A 19,088-nucleotide genomic window follows, 5' to 3' on the forward strand; every position below is an offset into this window, starting at 1 on the left:
TTTGGAGCCATGCCTGACTGCAAAACCCACGTGTTCAACCCTATATTAGACTGCTCATATCACGAAGTATTCATAATGGTACAAAGCAACTGCATTTATATTGAAATTATTCTGATTATCATTATTCAAATAATGACTAACATTTTTTCCAACACCCACTTAGTGCCAAGCTCTGTCCTGATTTACATAATAATAGCTAACACTCGCTGTGTATTATTAGGACCCAGGCCCTGGTTTAATCATCTTAGTTGTATTATCTCATGGAAACCTCACAAAAACCCGGCGAACGGATGCCATTATCCTCACTTTACAGGTGAAGAACGCGAGGTTCACCACCGAGCCAAAATCACGTGGCTTAACTGTGAGCTGGAAATTGAACCTACAATTGCCCAACTCTCTCCGGTCTACCGGTCACTCTCTCTCTTTACTTCTCCCAGTTTCTCCTGTGACCTCTCCAGGCCCCCAGCTCCAGCATTTTTCCTGCAGCAGGCCGCTCCCCTTCGCCTTGAATGTCCGCCTACTGGGCGATGCCAAGATCTCGGAGCCTGTGGAAAGGACTGGAGTCGCTTCAGGCTCCGCCCCCACGATTTTAGACCCTTTTCCGATTTGTTCCGGCGCTCGCGCGGTTCCTTCTGGGAGTTGTAGTCTCTGACGCTCCATTCCCGTGGCGCGGTTCGGACTCCGCGTCCCAGCGTTCCGTGCGCGAAGCCTGGAGCACTTCCGCCCTGTTATGAAGTGGGTGTCTCGGTGGGTGAGTCCGGGTGGCGGGGCGGGGGTAGCTGAGACTCAGGCTCTGGGTTGGAGGCTTAGGTGGTGGTGGTGTCCCAGGGGGCCAGGGAAGGTGAGAAGAGAGAAAGAAGCTTTTCTGTGAGGGTGGGGGTGAGGGGCGGCCAGAGGATGAAGCGTCCGGAGATGGGAAGGGTCACAGAGGGGTCGGGGATGAGCGGGGACACTGAAGGCCGGGGGAGTGAGGAGGGTCGTGGAAAGGTCTCTAGGTGAGGAGACCGAGAGAGGTTCTGGAGGTGGGAGAGTCCTAGAAGGGTCTGGAGACCACAGAGGGAGGGATAGAGGGTTCTCAGGCCCTGGCAAGAAGTGAGGAGAAGAGGGCCTGAGCTTGAAGCCCGACCTTAAAAACTGTGCTCCAGCCTCTACCTGACCGCCTCGACAAACATAGCCGATCTGATACCACCTCACACTTCCTTTACCGGTTGTGACTTCTGGCACGCAGCAGGTGGGACTGGCTATTGTGTTTGGCCCCAAGCCAGCGCCCCCTTTCCTTCCCCCTAATGGAAGTGAGTGTGGCACCGTCGTCCACTTTAGCCTGGTACCCTCTGATTCCTTTTGCGTTCTTCCACATCCAGGATCTTCAGATCCCTCTTGTTTCCTTAATGTGTCCTGAATCTGCCCCTTTTTGCTGAAGCCTCCCACTTCTTCACCTCCCCAGCCTGGACTGACACGTTGTAGTAGCGTCATCTGTTTAACCTACAAATCTGGTTGTGCTCTCTGCTTATAAACCTTCTTAGCTCCCATTGCCAGTAGAATTAAGTCCAGACACCTCACCTGATAGTGAAGACTCTTCATGAACTCTCTGCAGCCTCATCCTAGGCTCCCCGTGCTCCAGGACTGTTTGGTTTTCCCCATCTCTTGGAGAGGCTGTTTGGTTTTCCACCTTAGGTGTGCTGTTCTCTCAGCTTAGAGAACACTTTCTCACCCCATTGTCTGCCAAGAGAACCGTCCTTCCAGGCAGGAGCCAACTTGAATGTTACTTTATTCTCTTCCCTTAAACAGATTAAGTCACCCCTCAACCCCAGTTCCCATAGATCTCTTTTACTGCATTTACCACATTTGATCATAATTATCTGTGACTTTTTTTTCCTTTCTTTTTGTTTCCTCCACTTGACTGTAAGCATCTCCAGGACAGGGACAGTTTCCTAGTCCCCTCCATTTCCTCATTGTCCAGCCCAGGGTCGTAAATACTTGACTACATGATGCATGTGTGAATAATGACAGTCTAGGGTGAGCTTTGCTATACCAGTCTTGAAGAGTGCTACTTCCAGTGGTTTTCTAGGGCATGAGCTTTTCGTCTTCTGCCTGTCAGGGCTGTCTTTGCTGGGCGCTGATTCATTACCTATGGGAGTTTAAGCCAGGGGTGGCAAATATGTAGAATGTGTGCTGCCACTTCTTCCTGTGTCTGGTGGTCATAGCTAATTGGTGACAACACATAGTGACACGGGTTTCAGGGTCCTTAATGCAGTTGACTGAAATTGGTGCTTTATGTGAAGCCCATTTCCTCTCCCTGGTTTAAGCCCTTAAACGTAAGGTCGAGTTACTTTAAGCAGTAGCGTGGACCATCAGCCCAGTAAGCTTGACAGCCTTTGGGGACTCCTAGTTTCTTCTTTGGAGGTCACAGACCAGTCTTGGCTTTTGCTATGGGATTGGGGCAGATCCCTTACCAACCCACTGTTCAGTGGGTGTGTTCCTTATGTCCACATCCACACTCAACACCCGAGGAGCCAAGGTGCTACTCAGCTTCCCTGTGTTTGTAAAGGGATCCTGCCCCAGTCAACACTGATCCCTCATTGCTTAGGAGGAATCTGTACCCTTTCTAGATCTTCTGGGATATTGGAAGAGACCTTTGAGATCATTTAGCTGAAAGATGGTAAAGTGACGACAGCCCATGCTGAAAGAAACCTATCATCATCGTCTATTTAGTCCTGGTGTTTCAAACAATTTTGAGTTGGTTGCCAATATTTAAAAATCCAGAGTTAGCTTCTGTTGGAAAAAAATAGAAGGCCTGGGAACTAGGCCAATGTTCTCTCTACTGCTCCGTAGCTAGCCATAGCCCCCGCTCTACTCATGTACCCATTTACATTGCCTGGCCCCTGCAGCCATTTAAATGTGTAGCCACTGATTCTAGTCTTCCTGTCCCTTCACTCTGCTCCCATCATACTAATTGGGGGCAAGCACTGAGAAGGGTCAAGCTGTAAGCTGCAGAGGCCACATGACGTGTCCAAAGTCACACAGCTAATAATGGCAGGAGTGGAATTGGAACCCTGATTTGCTCCCTCCTACCTTAATGTTCTTTCTGCTCTCATACCATCTTCTCAGGAGCTTGGATGATTGGCATACCTAGAGGATGCTGGATGGTGCATTTAAGAAAAATGAGTGGAAAGAATGAATCTTGGCTGAGTCCCAACTCTGCAGCTTGCTAGTTGTGTGACCTTAAGTGAGTCTTCATAGAAGCTCAGTTCCTTCTATGTAAGTTGAGGATATGGACTCAAACATTACAGGATAATTATATCCTAAAGGCAGCACTGAAGGTGGAAATCACATTTAGCCAGAAATCACAGCTTGAAAATCCTCTGGCAAGGAGCCATTTAGAAACCAACACACTGTCTTTCGATAAGCTAACCAGCACAGCTGGGTTTCCTTGTTTGAATGTCAGATGAAAGAGTTGGCCTGTGTTTGGGGACCCTGCTGTATGAAACATACTTTGCTCACACCCTGGAAAGGAAGGCTGGAGGGAACTCAGACCAACCTGGGATCCCTGAAGGTCATGCTCATTCTGAAACAGACACCTAGTGAATGGAACTGACTGCACCATTTAGATTACGGGCTTTCTCTTTATGGTGTTGGCATGCGGTTTCCTGTGTGTTAGTTACAGATCGCTGTAGTACGGTCACACACCAATGACACCTCACTTACTTGCCTGGAGGATTCAGTGAGATTATGAAGGTGGAACTCTTGGCAGCACGCTGGTGCCTCATGGGCACTCAGTAGATGGGTTCTCTCTGAGGTTGCTGATCCCAGTGTGGCCCCGGATCCTTCTGGTCGTCTTAGGACTATTGAATGCCCTTGTCTGTTTTTTCCGTCAGCTCTGTGTAAAGTCACCCTGCTATTCGCTGACTGTATTAACCTCCCTCTGTGGATAGGCCGCTAGTCATTATCTGTCTAAGAGAGTAGCAGAAATTGCTTTCAGATTTGTATTTGAAGCTAACCTTTGGGACTTTCCAATCTTTCCAAAAGAAAATCCCTGTTACCTGCTACCCCGGGCTTTGGGGCTGGCAGAACTACTAATTGCCGATTTTGTGGTAATGTTCTCTTGGTGCAGGAGCACAGACTTCTTTGCTTGCTTATTGACTGTCTCTCTCATGAGAGTGTAACTTTCATGGAGGTAGAGATCGTCTGTCCCAGTTACTGATGGCTCTCCAGCGACCAGTACAGTGCAGGTACATAGTAGGACTCTGTAAATGACTAGTGGTGAATGAGTCCTTGTGTGAGAGAGCGACACAAATGGTTTTGGACTTGTGCGTGATTAAGGCTGTGGTTCAAAAAGGAAATTCCATGAAAAGTTAATTCTTTAGCTTATAATAAATGATGGCCCTTCCATAGCCCATTAGGCTTTCGATGTACTGGATTTACTATTTTAATAAAAGGCAACAAAACTTGCTAAGGGCCCTGCCGTTTATCAGGCACTGTGGATACAGAAATGGGTAAGATGGCATGCTGGCCCTAATACAGTCCAGTGGGGCTGTCAGAGGTCAGAACAGGGAACTACAAGGCTGTAGAAGAACACCTTTATCAGAGGCCTGTGCCAACTGCTTTGGGAACACAGGCGAGGGGAGATGATTCTGGAAACTGAAGGACAAAGAGGAACTTGCCAGGTGCTCATGAGTTGTGTCCCTAGCATCCTTGTGTTTGTGCAGGTCTTCGGGACAAGCCTTTACTTTGCATCACCCTTGCCTTGTTTCTGGACAGTCCAGTCAGATGGCCTAAAGTCTCTATAGCGCTGCCTCCATTCTCAGTTCAGCTGACTCATTCTCACTTGTGGGTAGCTGAGAACCTCCTCTGAGTGGGTGTTTTTAGTGTCATCTGGATTTGTTGGGAATGACACAAAGAGCTCATTTTTCCAGATAAGCCAGCATGAGTGTCGTCAGCATCTTCATTGTGTAGAAGAAGCAACCCCAGATGTCCCCTCCACAAGCATTTCCTGAGAGCCTCCTGGGTGTTGTGCCCCACTTATCGCGGGGGTGGGGGAGGGAAGGGGCAAACCGTATTCCTTGTCCTCAGGCTGTCTTCTCTCTGTGGCCACACAGGCACACACCTCTGTAATACAACATGGAATGTGGCCCGTGTGACCTTGATGGAAAAAAGAGGAGAGGACAAGTCCTTCTGGCATGAGCACGAAGGTCATTTAGAAAAAATCTAGTGTGTGCAGAAGGGGATTAATGATAACCCCTGCTTCATGACACGTCACCAGTGTGCACTGACCATTGTCTCACCGTTTATTGAGTGCTTCCTGCATGCCCTGAGCACTGTGCTGGGAAGCTTCTGATCTTGTGGATAAGAGAGCTATGGGGAACATGTAGGTGGTGTGGAAGGTGGTGGCACACGAAGGACTGAATCTTGTTCCAGGGCATAGGGAGGGCCTCTTGGAAACAGTACAGTAGAAGCTGAGACCTAGCTTGGTGAAGAAAGGGAGAACACTTCCCAAAGAAAGCGGCTGGTTGCCTGTGGGAAGGTTCAGTGGGCAGCAAGCCGTGTGGCCAGAATGCCCTGAGCAGCAGGAATGTGGCAAAGAGATGAGGTGCGGACGTGGGCAAGCTTTGCACTTGATCCTCAGGGATGTGGGAGGTCACTCGAGGGTGTTTAGCAGGAAGTGACCCAGTCCGACTGGGAGCTGGTCTGGTTGTGGTGTGAAGAAGCCCAGGTTGGGGTGAGGGGACAGCAGGCAGGAACATGAGTCAGGAGGCTGAGGCAGCGAAAGCATGGCCACTCAGTGGCATGAAGCGGTGGCATTGGGCTGTAGATGCCTAGAAGTCCAGGAGGGCACAGCTTGGTGATGAACTGGCTGTGGGGGATGTTGGGGAGAGATGATGACCAGCTTTCTGGCATGGTTGGTGCCTTGGGGCGCCTGGGTGGCTCAGTCAGTTAAGCATCTGCCTTCACCTCTGATCCCGGGGTCCTGGGATTGAGCCCCGCATCAGGCTCTCTGCTCAGTGGGGAGCCTCTTTCTCCTTCTCTCTCTGCCCCGCCCCACTGCTTGTATATGCACGCTCTCTCTCTCAAATAAATAAATAAAATCTTAAAAAAAAAAAAAAGAATGAGGTGCCTTAGCAGGGTGGAGAGTTCCAGAGGAAGGGCAGGTTTGCAGGAGAAAAATATGAATTCAGTTTGTGGCCCACTGAGTTCGAGGTGCCTAGTAGACAGTCAAGAGGAAATGTCCTGTAGATGGTTGGATTTGGGGTCTGGAGGTCTGGTGGCGGGTCCTGGTGGGAGTGTTGGGAGTCCTCAGTTTTGGGATGGTGAAAAATACCAGATGGGTGGGTTGACCTAGAGGGAATGTGGAGTGAGAAGGATTTTGCAAGGAGAGCACCCTTAGGGGAAAGCTGAAAGTCTGTGAAAAAAGGCCTTATGGAGGGGGTGACGTTTGGAACCCACCTTGAGGAAAGGTCAGACTTTGGGCCCGTGTAGAGGAAGGCAGGCGTGCTAGATGGTGAAGGCCATGATGCCAGAGTACAGGGTTCTAGCATGTCCCAGAGGACTTCATACCGTGCTGTCCTCCAAGGCGTGCTGGCTGATGGTTTGGGTGCCCGTTTATGCTTCTTCCTCTCAGCACGCCAACCCCAGGCAAAGGCAGTAGAAGGTATGGGGGTCTTCTTACATTGTCCCTTGTTTCTCTGCCTTTAGAGCCTTGGGGAGCATTGCCTCTCCTAGGAGCCCCTTGAAGGACACGCCTTAGATGCAGGAAGACGTTGAATGAGGACAGCCCAGCTGAAGCGAGGTATCCTGGACCGACCATGGCCATGGCCCTAGAACCCCAGACCCAGGCCTCTCACCAGCCAGAGCCTGAAGAACTCCTGATTGTGAAACTGGAGGGGGACTCGTGGAGATCAGAATCCAAACTCCGGCAGGAGGACCGTATCCCTGTCCCTGGCCCTGAAGCCTCTCGCCAGCGCTTCAGGCAGTTCCGGTACAGGGATGCGGCGGGACCCCACGAAGCCTTCAGCCAGCTCTGGGCGCTTTGCTGTCACTGGCTGCGGCCGGAGATCCGCCTCAAAGAGCAGATCCTGGAGCTGCTGGTGCTGGAGCAGTTCCTGACGATCTTACCCAGGGAGGTCCAGGCTTGGGTGCAGGAGCGCCACCCTGAGAGTGGTGAGGAGGCCGTGGCCCTCGTGGAGGATTGGCACCGAGAGGTCCGGACTGCGGGCCAGAGGGTGAGGCAAACAGTCTGTTCTTGAAGGAGCAGGTCAGGCAAGGCGGCGGGGCTGTGACTACCTTGATAATTGCCAAAGGCAGTGGTAATAATTGTGATTGTTGTTGGTACCAAGCAGCCGACATTTATTGAGCACTGCTGTGTACCCGACACTGTTCTCAGTGCTTTCCATATATTAACTCATCTAATCCTGTCAACGGTTTAATGAGATCGGTACTGTTACCCTGATTTTACCCATGAGGGAACTGAGGCAGAGGACAGATAGGTGGTTGGCCTGAGGTCTCAGAGCCCCAGACAGCAGAGCCAGAATGTGTGGCAGCCTGACGCTAAAGCCCACATTTAGAACCACTGCCCAGATTGCCTCCCGGGACCATATTCACAGTGTGGGCGATTTGTGTTACGTTTCACATGGGACGACATCTTGAGGTGCTTTACAGCAGAAATCTGGGTGGACACAGCTAGCCTTATCATCCTCATTGTGTAGATGAAACTAAGGCCCCCAAACTCAGGTGGCTCGCAGAGCTCAGTCAATCGAACCAGAGCCTCAACGTATATTCTCTGGTTCCAAGTTCGATGTTCTTTCTGCGACATGACAGGTGCCTCATCTGCAAACCACGAGAATTAAAATACCTTTTAGGCATGGGGCTCAAATAGGTTAGTAACTGACATCTTCCTGAGCACTCACTGTGTGTCAGGCCCCGCTCTCTGCTTTCTCTGTGTATTGCTCCTCTAATCAGCACAGCAGCCCGAGAAAGTAGGTGCTGTTCTGCCGCCATTATTTAGCTGTATAAACCGAGGCTCAAAGAGGTAAGTAACTTGTCTAGATTTCTATTAATTAAGTGGTAAAGCCTCGTGGATTTAACATTCACAGTTTAAGCAATTTGCAAGAGACTGAAGGCCTGTGATGTCATTTTATAATTTTTCTCTGGTACCACTTTTTTTTTTTGAATCCTGCTTTTGGAGCTGGCATGTGTAGAACAAAGTCCTTGAGCCGGCTGCAGGCTGAGCTAGCTGCCCAGAACCTTCATCTCGATGTAACCCTGTTGTTTCCCCTTGTTACATGGTTTTTGTGATGTTATAGTTAATTCTGTTTTGTTGGGGGAAATTATAGGTTTGAGAATATCCCTTGCAAATGGCAGGGGTTTTCTATAAAAGGTAAAGCTTTGGACAGATGAGAGAGAGGAAGGGAGGTTTGTGATCTGTGAGTTAGCTTTTTGGACTCCTTTACAAACCCTTTGAAGACACAGAAAGCGTCCTATTTGAAGTTACAGGACTAAGTATGAGAGGATGTACCTTATTTGAATGTACCAGCCCACCGTCCCATATTCTTGTAAAGAAACCAGCTATACCTCTTAAGCGGCAGTGAGAAAACAAATGGAAGTCTCAGGACTTCAGAGCTGAAAGATGAAGACCTTGAGACCCAGAGAGAGAATTGATTTAAATCAGGGTCTTTATGCTCTTTATCTGTAAAATGAGGGGGTTGGACTAGACCAAAAGTTCTCAAATTATACTCCTGTGAGCTGAGCCGAGATTGAACTGCTTCTAAAATTGGAAAAAGAAAAAAAAGGTAATGGAACGTTCTTTATGATGTGACTTTTATTTTTCTGTTTGAACTTTCTCCTGGCTCCTGAGTACTTACAAATGTCCAAAAAAACGGGTAAGTAGCAAAGGAGCTCCGTGCCCCCACAGACCTTACAACTTGTGATTACATTGTGGGGTACCTGACTCGGTTACGTTTTCCACAAGGGAAATTTACCAAGACCTTCCAGCTAATTAGGTCCTGTGGAGAGAACTGCCGGGAAAAGGCAGTGCTCTGGGCAACGTCCTCCAAGATCTTTTCCTTAAAGAGACATTTCAGCTCTGCTATTGGGTGGGTTTTGCCTTGTTGATTCTGTGGTCACCTCTTCCAGAACCCCTCTCCCCATCAGGTGCATAGTCATTTAAAATAAAATATATATATATATATAGACTTTATTTTTTTAGAGCAGTTTTAGGTTCACAGCCAAACTGAGCAGAAAGTGCCCAGATTTCTCACACGCCCCCGTTCCCCCAGCCCACCGGCCCATCGTTCCCTGCCAGAGTGCCGCACCTGCTGTGATTGGTGAACTTACACGGACACGTTACTATCACCCAAAGTCTGTAGCTTACATTGGATATCACTCTTGGGAGTGGACGTTCTGTGGATTTTGACAGATGTATAACAACATATATCCACTAGTATAGTATCATACGAAGTAGTTTCACTGCCCTGAAAATCCTCTGTGTTCTGCGGATTTATCCTTCCTTCCCCAACCCCCTGGCAACCACTGATTTTTCTACTGTCTTCATAGTTTTGCCTTTTCCAAGGTGTCGTGTAGTTGGGATCATACAGGACGTATGTAGCCTTTTCAGATTGGCTTCTTTCACTTAATGGTATGCATTTAAAATTCCTCCGTGTGTCTTCCTGGCCTGATAGCTCATTTCTTTTTAGCACAGTAATATTCCATTGTCTGAATACACAGCAGTCTGTTCACCTACCGAAGGGCACGCTTCCGAGTTTTGGCAATTAGGAGTAAAACTACTATAAACATCCATGTGTAGGCTTTTGTGCGGTGCACAGGCATTTTTGATGGATTCTTTATCGATCCCTACCCCATGCACTTTTCCCTTCTCCTTGTCACTTGAATCTCTCCTTTTTGCGTTTACAGTTGCCATCTGTGGAATCAGAATCTTTGCTTAGGTGTGTCAGTCGTTGGAGGAGCTCGGGCTGCCAGGGAGGATTGTTATGGGGTCTAGTCACACAATTTCTCCGTAGATTGTAAGATTGAAGCTGTAACAAAGAGAGGCTGATTTGTTTTTCACTTCAACAGTCATGGAGGAAAGTTGTGAGCAGATGTTTTTTCCTGTGAACCACACAGGACATTGGTGGATGGCCTCATCTGGAATGGCTTTTTAGGCTCAGGGCCCATTCCCGTATATCTTAAGGATAAATATCCCTGTCTTTGGGAGAAGATTGGAGTTTTCAGATCAGTCAAAGATTTTTGGAGTTACAGGTTTGTTTCAGACTCAGTAAGTCGATGAAGGTGGATATTATTATTTTGAATCAAAAATAAGGTTCAGAGCAATGTATATAACTGCTGTGTTTTATATGGAAATAGGGAAGCAAGAAGAGTCTATATTCATAGATGCTTGTATATAAAGAAACTGAGATGCAGAGCAGTGGTTTCCTGTGGGGAGGAGTGGGGAGAAGGAAGACCCTGGGTGGATGGGATGGGGACGGGGCTGGGGATGGGCTATTTTCGCTAACTAGACCTTCATGGTTTCTATTTCTGAACCACCTGAGTTTTGAAAATACCTACTGAAGACATTGAAACACATTTTTTGAAGTTTCTATAAGGCAGCGGGAGTGTTACATTGTTGAGGTTTTAGGGCCAGAAAATAACATCTCCACCTCCATCTCTGAACTTGGAACCAACGGACAGATAAGAAATGAGCTTTATGATAACGCTGAGTTGGGTACTATCCTCTCTATGATTTTTCCCTCTTATTTTATATATGTGCTCTGTGTCTCTGGGTGCTTTTCTGCCTGAACTTCTGCACTGAAATCGAAATTGCCACTTCTGTTTTTCCTTTGAGTTACAGTGCCTTGTCTCTGCTTCTCCTTCTGTTTTAAGAGTAGAGGGGCCCTCTCTCAAACAGTGCATACTTTCATTCCATTTTAAAATTCCATCTGTAAAAAAAAAAAAAAAAAAAAAAATCCATCTGTGGTTGTTTGCCTCTCCCTTCTCTTATATTTATTTTTGAATTTTCTTTGCCTTGCAGCAGGAATATTTAGGCCATTATATTTAGAGTTATTGTTATATCTGTTTTTATCTTTTGACGGATATCTGGTTAACTTTTATCTTTGCTTGATACCTTAAACATGAAATCTCCAGTTTTCGATATTTAGAGTTTATGTTTTAATGTCATAAAATCATGTGACATGATTTATCTCTGTGATTCAGAAAGGTTTGGAACAGTAGCAACCTCACTGAGACACTCATGTGGTCTCTCTCCCCTGTTGAACAAAACAGTAGTCATTTGGTGGCATCAGTGCTGGTCTGTTTACTAATGTCAGTCTCATGGCTTTGTTGTCATACTTTGAGTCATCCTTGGATCTTAAAAAGAGCCTGTGAACCTCTGGACCACAGCTGTACTCAAAAGAGCATTCTCTGCCCTAGCAACGTTGGCCTTATTGAACTGATGATTGGGAATTTTGACCCTCTGTGTGTAGGAACTGGACTTGTGTGCAGAAGAGGCCAGGTCCTTAAAGGCAGTGCAGGAATCTCAGCCTTGTCAGCTGCAGCCGGCGAGTCACTGGCCCGAGGCACAGCGCCAGAAGCAGTGGGTGAAGAGTTCATGCCCTGACCTTCCCAAGCATCTAGACACCAAGATGGTGCCACAGCCTTTGAAGGAGAGCGGTGAGTACTGAGAATCAGGGAACCCAGGGGAAAAGAGGAGAAGATTAGAGGAAGTAAGGAAGGGTGCACGGGGAGGAGGGGTGTGAGGAATTGAGGCACGGGGAGGAATAGTGTCTGATGGGCGCGCTGAGAGGGACGGCGGGTCAGCATGGCGCAAGGAGGGGCAGCTCCCGGCGATGTGGCCGCGCCCTCCTGAGCCGAGTCACATGGCACTTCCAGGTCGGCTTGGGGTCAGGTGGTGATCAAAGAGGAGTCTGAGCTGGCATCTCACACATGGCCCATCTCTCAGGGTGGCTTCGAAGCCAGACCCTCCAGAAGGGAAGTGAAAGGGGGAAGTCTGCCCTGGCTGGTCGGGTGGTCTCAGTTTGATGCCATGTGACCCTTGGAAAGCTTGACCTGGGAGGGAGTGTTTCCGGGGAACCAGAGCGTGGGTTTCAGAGACTGTTCCTTCTCCTCAGCTGTCCTCACTCCCCGAGTCCCTGCTGTCCCGAAGATGGGGAGTGTTGGAGATTGGGAGGCGACAGCCGAGTCGCAGGTAAGCTGCTGTTTGTCCTTCCTTTCCTGTCCTGGCTTCTCTGAGGCCTGTGCCCCTGCGTCCCTCTTCTCTCTCCATGGCCTGCCGTTGGCAGGAGGGCGAGTGTTGGAGGGTGTTAGCCTCCCCCCGACCCCCATCTGCTGGGCCTCTCCTTAGTCATGCTGCTGCTTACAGCGATGGCCTCACACAAGGTCTCCCTGTGTCTGTGACCTGTCCTGGGGCCTGCTTGGGTTCCCAGGCTGATTTCAGTTGTGGTCCTTGTCTCGTACATCTCACAGGAAGCCCTGGGCCCTGGCAAACACGCTGAGAAGGAGTTCTGCAAGGACCCCCCAGGAGACGGGTGTGGGAGCGGCGTGCCCCTAGGTAAGGAAATAGTGCTCTCCTGGGAAGCTCTTGTCTGGTTTCTGGTACACTCAGGTCCCGAAGAATGTTTCATCTCTCCCTTAAGACTCACAGCTCTGGCACTTGAGAGACAGGAAGAAGACAGCTCTCTGTAGCCAGCACTGGTGGCAGGGATGGAGTGGGGGGGGCGTGGGGTCAGCCTGCATGGAGGCTGGCGGCTGGCTTCTGAGAGCCTACCCTCCCGGGGCGCATTTCTTCAGTTTGTTCACCATGGTGGTCCTAGGCTGTCTCGGGAACCCAGTCCTTTCAGCAGCAAACAGGGTCCATGTCTCATGGGCAGACTCCAGTGAGCTGAGCCCATGAGACTGATGCACTAAACCACAGTGAGAAGCCCGCATGGCCAGCCCCTGTCTCTGGGCGCATCTCCACAAAACGAAACCATTTCCCTGCAGAGCCTGGGGTCAGTGTGAGGGGTTGGACGCAAGATGTGGATAAAGTGGCAGACAGTGCTAGCTGTGCCTCCTAGGGGAGTTAAGGGGAGACACGGGAAGTGTTGGCACCTTTCTTTATAGTAGAACTCCTTTTTTAGATAAACCACGATATCTGGGTAAGATAGTGTTCACAGCAAACTTTGGGAAATGCTGAACCAAATAAGGCTAAAGTTTCTTGCAGCTCTCAGCTCTTTCTGATCTGGTTTTCTTCAAACATTTATTTTAATTAAAGGCTTCCTGTTTTGTTAGGGCTGGGAGCTGTTGGGCCAGCAGTCCTTTACACATAGCTGCTAAGTGTTAAAAAAATAAGGAAACATACTTTCTCACGTTTTTGGAAGTCGAGCGGAGGGCACGCTCCAGCCCTGGTACAGAGTGTCTCAGCAGTGTCATGGCAGACCGAGGGTCTTCCTCTCTGTTCTGCCGTCCTCAGTGTCTGCCTCGCACTAGAGCTGTCATGTGTCATAATCAGAAGATAGAGGCCAGTGTCAGTTGGGCTCACAAGTTTCCTAGCAAGAGACACACACTTGCACGCACAGACATACACACACAGTGAATGAGTAAGGGAGAAGAAAACTTTTTCTCCAACCGTTAGATTCATTCTGGTTGGGCCAGTTTAGGCCACGTGCCCATTTGTGGACCAGTAGCACTCATTCTTTGTGTGATGTATTTCACAACTCCAACAAAGAAAACAAGCAAACAAAGCTAACAGGTCAGTTAGCGTGGGGAATTGGCATGGGAATTTCTCATTAGCCTCATGCAGGGAAATGATCTCTCTTAGGGGCATTTTGGACAAGCACTCTGCTTAGTGTGTCATTTCTACTTAATCATTTCTCTTCTTTCTTAGGAGTTCCAGTTTCAAAACCAAGTATCAACTGCCAGCAAGAGCAAGGACCAGAACTTTGGCGTCCAAGCTTTATAAATTCTGGAAAAAGGAACACTGCAGATTATAACCCAGGTAATGAGCAAACAAGACCAGCTCAGGCATTGGCCTGGAGAGACTCAAAGGCCTGGGAGGAACCATACCAGTGGGACACAGAGGACATGAAGGTGTCAGGTGTGCACTGGGGCTACGAGGAGACCAAGACTTTTCTGGCAATTTTGAGTGAGTCTCCTTTCTCTGAAAAGCTCCGGACTTGTCACCAGAACCGCCAGGTGTACCGGGCCATTGCAGAGCGGCTGAGGGCCCGGGGCTTCCTGCGGACCCTGGAGCAGTGTCGCTACAGGGTCAAAAACCTCCTACGGAATTACCGGAAAGCCAAGAGCAGCCACCCACCAGGGACGTGCCCCTTCTATGAGGAGCTGGAGGCCCTGGTGAGGGCACGGACGGCCATCAGAGCCACAGACGGCCCACGAGAGGCTGTGGCACTCCCCAGGCTGGGGGATAGCGATGCAGAGATGGATGGGCAGGAGGAAGGGGGCTGGGAGCCTGAGGAAACGGCAGAAGACTGTGATGGTGATGACTTGGCCCCTGATGAGTCCATCCGGGAGCCCAGGATCCCAGGGGGCCCAACTCTGTTCCAGAGTCGTATTGGTAAGAACAAGGGCTGTTGTGGATCCAGATTCCAACACCCCTGCCAGCCCAACCTCTGCTCCCTGAGTTCAGGGCATAGACTGGATTGCAAGTCTAGATCAATGCCCCTGGAGTAAGGGGTTAAGTTCCTTTGGTTGTCCTTAAACTCCTACTCTTGCCTCCTATGATCAGTTTCCTAGAATGAGTTTTTGCTATGGAAGCAAACTTTTGAGACCTTAAGGAACCCTAAAGAGGTAATTCAATTATCAGTTGACCTTTGAACAATATAGGGGTTAGGGTACCGATCCTCTGCTCTGTTGAAAATACACATATAACTTTTGACCCCCCCCCCCAAATTTAACTACTAATAGCGCGTGCTGTGGACCACAAGCCTTACCAGTATTGTAAATCGTACATATTTTATATATGTATTATATGCTCTATTCTTACAATAAAGTAAGCTAGAGAAAAGTTATTAAAATCATAAGGAAGAGAAAATACATTTACAGTGCTGTACTGTACATAAAAAACAAAATCTGGATATTAGTAAATCCTTGAAGTTCAGACCTGTGTTGTTCAAGGTTTAGCTATATTTGCCAGAGCATGTCACTAGGAGGATGGGGAAGGTTGTTGTGTTACATGAATGAACTTTTAATTTTAATGTGTAAGGAGCACATCAACCTGTGGTTACAGACAGTACCTTTAGGTAAAGAAAGATACAGAGTGAGATATTTAACATGTAACAGAAGTCATGACTGTAAGTCATGACGTTCGGGAAACAATCATTGTGTAAGTGGAAACACAGAAGCCCAAGAGATGAAATGTGTTATCTAAAGATACACAGTGAGGTAGGGGCAGGGCAGAGCCCAGAGCTCCTGCCTCCAGTTTTATGTGGTTTCTCCCCCTCCACCATGCTGCCCACCTGGGCTGCATCATTTACCCACACAGGACCTGAGAACAGACCACCCCCTTTTCATTCCTCCACAAAAGGAAAGGGTATCCTTGGTTGGATGCTATTGCAAGATTATTTGAAGTCCAGTTATGTCTAGGGATTTTCAGTTCTCATGTTTGTTAAGAGGAAAGTTCATAAAACAAATAGAGGACGTGTATGGGATGGATGTAGAGAAAGTAGCTTGGATCCCAGCTTTGGGCCTTTCCCTACAGCAGCCAACTGAAGCCAGAGGAGTTGGGGTCACCTGGTATAACGTGGCCACCTAAGTCCTCTTCAGCTAAGACTCAAGAGTTAATGGAAACTCTTAGAAGGGGTGGGGTGGAGTGGGAGGCTGTGGCTTACCTCTGAGAAGCAAGGGTATAGTCTTTGCTGGGGCCCTGGGTGCCTGGAAGATTTCTAAGGGTCCTGTGTTCGTTTTAGACATTTGGAAGGGGGGGCAGGGGATGGTGAACCCTGATGATCTAGGCACGTCTCATTATGCCTCACAGTTCTGAACTCTTCACTCCTGACAGCAGGTGTGCACTGGGGCTACGAGGAGACCAAGGCCTTCCTGACCATTCTTAGTGAGTCCCCATTCTCTGAAAAGCTCCGCACCTGTCACCAGAACAGCCAGGTGTACCGGGCCATCGCAGAGCGGCTGTGTGCACAGGGCTTCCTGCGGACCCTGGAGCAGTGTCGCTACAGATTCAAAAACCTCCTTCGAAGCTACCGGAAAGCCAAGAGCAGCCACCCACCAGGGACATGCCCCTTCTATGATGAACTGGATTCCCTGATGAGGGCGCGGACTGCGGTCAGAGCCATGGGAACCCTCAGGGAGGCAGCAAATCTCCCTAGGTCGGGGCAGAACAGTACTGAGGCTGGTGACCAGCAGGCCTGGGATGAGGTAGCAGATGAAGATGCCATCAAATCTTCAGCCCCGTGTCCTAATATCCCAGACACCGGTAAGTGGGGAGTAATTTGATGCCCACAAAATCCAGAAGCTTGCAGGGAGAACAAGGGGGCCAGCTCATTTCTTGTTTGTCTCTGAAGTATAAGAGAGAATGGAAATGAATAGGAAAAGCATTTGTGATTTGCTCAGATGATTCAGTCTCTAGCTTTGTGTAATCCCCCAAGTGAGATAGGCAGTCAGGTCTTAATTTTACTGGGATTTAACTGGGAAAATATAGAGTTTATTCAATTTCCCATGATGTGGGCTATTTGTAATGTGCTAGAAGAAGGAGGTGTTCAGTATTGAGTAGAGGGATGGGGGAGTTGGACAGAGATTGACTGGCCTCGTGGCCTGGGCCTCATGACTCCGTCGGTGAGGTCACCATGTTCCAGGGCTCCACTCTCTGCTTTGCCCTTCAGAAATTTACAAATGCCCCAAAACTTGATTAGTTTCATGTTAGTTGCCTTATAAGATGTGAACAGAAAATACGTGATAAAATTCACACTAAATTCACAAACACAAGGTCCATAAATAGATGTTAACTAATGAATGAAGGAAAACTGCATTTCTGTCTATTTCAGGGTTTGAGATGAGGCCTAAGGATGAAGACCGGATTTCGGAGCAGGACATTTTTGAGGATTTGCCTGGAGCCTTATCAAAATGCACTAGAGAGGATGTTTGCCACCCTCCTGACTGGGGGCAAGACAGTGAAAATGAAGAGGAAGGTGAAGGGCAGTGGGGAAACACCCAGGAGCAGTGGGAAGAATGTTCTTCTGAAGAGGACTTAGAAAAACTTATCGACCATCAAGGCCTGTACCTGGCAGAGAAACCCTACAAGTGTGATACATGTGTGAAAAGCTTCAGTCGGAGCTCCCACTTCATTGCCCACCAGCGGATCCACACAGGTGAGAAGCCCTACAAATGCCTTGAATGTGGGAAAAGCTTTAGTGATCGCTCCAACCTCAATACCCATCAGAGAATCCACACTGGGGAGAAGCCTTACAAATGCCTCGAATGTGGGAAAAGCTTTAGTGATCACTCCAATCTTGTCACCCATCAGAGAATCCACACAGGCGAAAAGCCCTATAAGTGTGGGGAATGTTGGAAAAGTTTCAACCAGAGCTCAAACCTCCTGAAACATCAGAGAATCCACTTGGGAGGCCATCCTGACCATTACAGTGAGCCTGGGGAAAACTTGGGCCTAAGCTTATCCTTCAGTGCTCACTGCAGGAGCTCTGCAGAAGAGACGTCTCTTGAACAGCCTCAGAGCACTAGTAAGAACTTGAATTCTGGCCCACACAGCACCAACTCAGGGGAAAAGCTCTACCAGTGTTCTGACTGTGGGAGAACCTTCTCGAAGAGCTCTGCCCTCATCAGTCACCAAAGAATCCATACAGGAGAGAAACCATATGAATGTGCCGAATGTGGGAAAAGCTTCAGTAAGAGCTCCACGCTGGCTAACCACCAGCGAACCCACACGGGGGAGAAGCCGTACAAGTGTGTGGACTGTGGGAAGAGCTTCAGTGAGCGCTCCAAGCTCGTCACACACCAGAGAGTGCACACAGGAGAGAAGCCCTACAAATGCCTTGAGTGTGGGAAGTTCTTCCGTGATCGTTCCAACCTCATCACTCATCAGCGGATTCACACAGGAGAGAAGCCTTACAAGTGCAGAGAGTGTGGGAAGTGTTTTAACCAGAGCTCTAGTCTGATCATTCACCAGAGGATCCACACTGGGGAGAAACCCTACAAGTGCATGGAGTGTGGGAAGGACTTCAACAATAGCTCCCACTTCAGTGCCCACCGGAGAACTCACATGGGAGGGAAAGCATCTTAGGAGACACCCCCCCACCCCACACCCTTGCCATAGCAAAAGAGAGAAATGTATATTGAACTCTTCTCAGATCGTTAAGATATATGCTAGAAACTTACCCAGTTTTTAAGCTTGGTGTATACCCAGGAAAGCTGTCTTGGTATGATCCAGGTTATTTGGAAGTGAATTACAAATGCAAAGGATCCAGATTTGAAGGCACTTTCTTTTCTAAATTTTTGAAAATTTTTAATGTTTTAATTTTAAAATTTTTTAATTTTTAAAATTTTAATTTTTAACTTACATTCAATTTAGTTAACGTACACTGTAGTATTTGTTTCCGGGGTGGAATTTAGTGACTCATCAGTTGCATGTAACATCCAGTGCTTTCTATCAAGTGCCCTTCTTCATGCCCGTCACGCAGTTAGCCCAGCCTCCAGCAACCCTCAGTTTGTTGCCTGATGTTAAGAGTCTTTTATGGTTTGAAGGCACTTTTCTTAAGTGTAATTCGTTTTCCTCCTGTAAACCGCTCCCCATGCAGTCCTCAGGCTGTCCTTACATTTGCTGTCTTGGGAGGACTTTATCAGTGTTCGAGCCAGACTGGTAATGTAGGGGATTAGAGGGAAATCCGTGGTCCTGAGCAGAGATTCCAGACCTCCCTGTGCCTTTACACTGTCCCCAGGTATACACGGTGCATTGGCAAATTCTCATACGTGGCAGGTTTCAGCTGGGGCGTGTCCATATAGAAGAACTTTGAGACTGGGAAAGCAACCAGTGGCTTGAAGCAGACCACCATGGCCTCAGCAAAGAGGAGGAATGTCAGTGACATCATTACTAAATATTAAAAATAGCAAAAGTAGCCAGTATT

The 19,088-nt window shown here is 48.4% G+C and overlaps 1 protein-coding gene across 5 annotated transcripts; it reads left to right on the top strand.

Annotated features, from left to right (window-relative positions):
• Window positions 1-621: 621 nt before the first annotated feature.
• On the top strand, window positions 622-18,432 carry ZSCAN20 (zinc finger and SCAN domain containing 20). 5 transcript variants are annotated; one of them, XM_059136695.1, is made up of 8 exons: window positions 622-735; window positions 6,691-7,217; window positions 11,469-11,655; window positions 12,114-12,190; window positions 12,469-12,553; window positions 13,868-14,554; window positions 15,998-16,426; window positions 16,995-18,432. In XM_059136695.1, the coding sequence occupies exons 2-8, from the start codon at window positions 6,801-6,803 to the stop codon at window positions 18,245-18,247; spliced, it is 3,135 nt and encodes a 1,044-aa protein (XP_058992678.1). In that variant the 5' UTR covers window positions 622-735; window positions 6,691-6,800; the 3' UTR covers window positions 18,248-18,432. The 5 variants fall into 5 exon arrangements, with proteins under 5 accessions (XP_058992678.1, XP_058992676.1, XP_058992679.1 ...); XM_059136693.1 differs by having other exon boundaries at window positions 639-751; XM_059136696.1 differs by having other exon boundaries at window positions 639-751; window positions 16,001-16,426.
• Window positions 18,433-19,088: the final 656 nt, after the last annotated feature.

The sequence above is a fragment of the Mustela lutreola genome, chromosome 10, assembly GCF_030435805.1.
Source record: "Mustela lutreola isolate mMusLut2 chromosome 10, mMusLut2.pri, whole genome shotgun sequence".
NCBI lineage: Eukaryota > Metazoa > Chordata > Mammalia > Carnivora > Mustelidae > Mustela > Mustela lutreola.

Excerpts from the sequence above, each read along its gene's own strand:
- ZSCAN20 (XM_059136695.1), top strand. The coding sequence starts at position 6,801 with ATGGCCATGGCCCTAGAACCCCAGACCCAGGCCTCTCACCAGCCAGAG. Across the intron at positions 7,218-11,468 it reads TCCGGACTGCGGGCCAGAGG|GAACTGGACTTGTGTGCAGA; the intron begins GTGAGGCAAACA and ends CTCTGTGTGTAG. Across the intron at positions 12,554-13,867 it reads TGGGAGCGGCGTGCCCCTAG|GAGTTCCAGTTTCAAAACCA; the intron begins GTAAGGAAATAG and ends CTTCTTTCTTAG.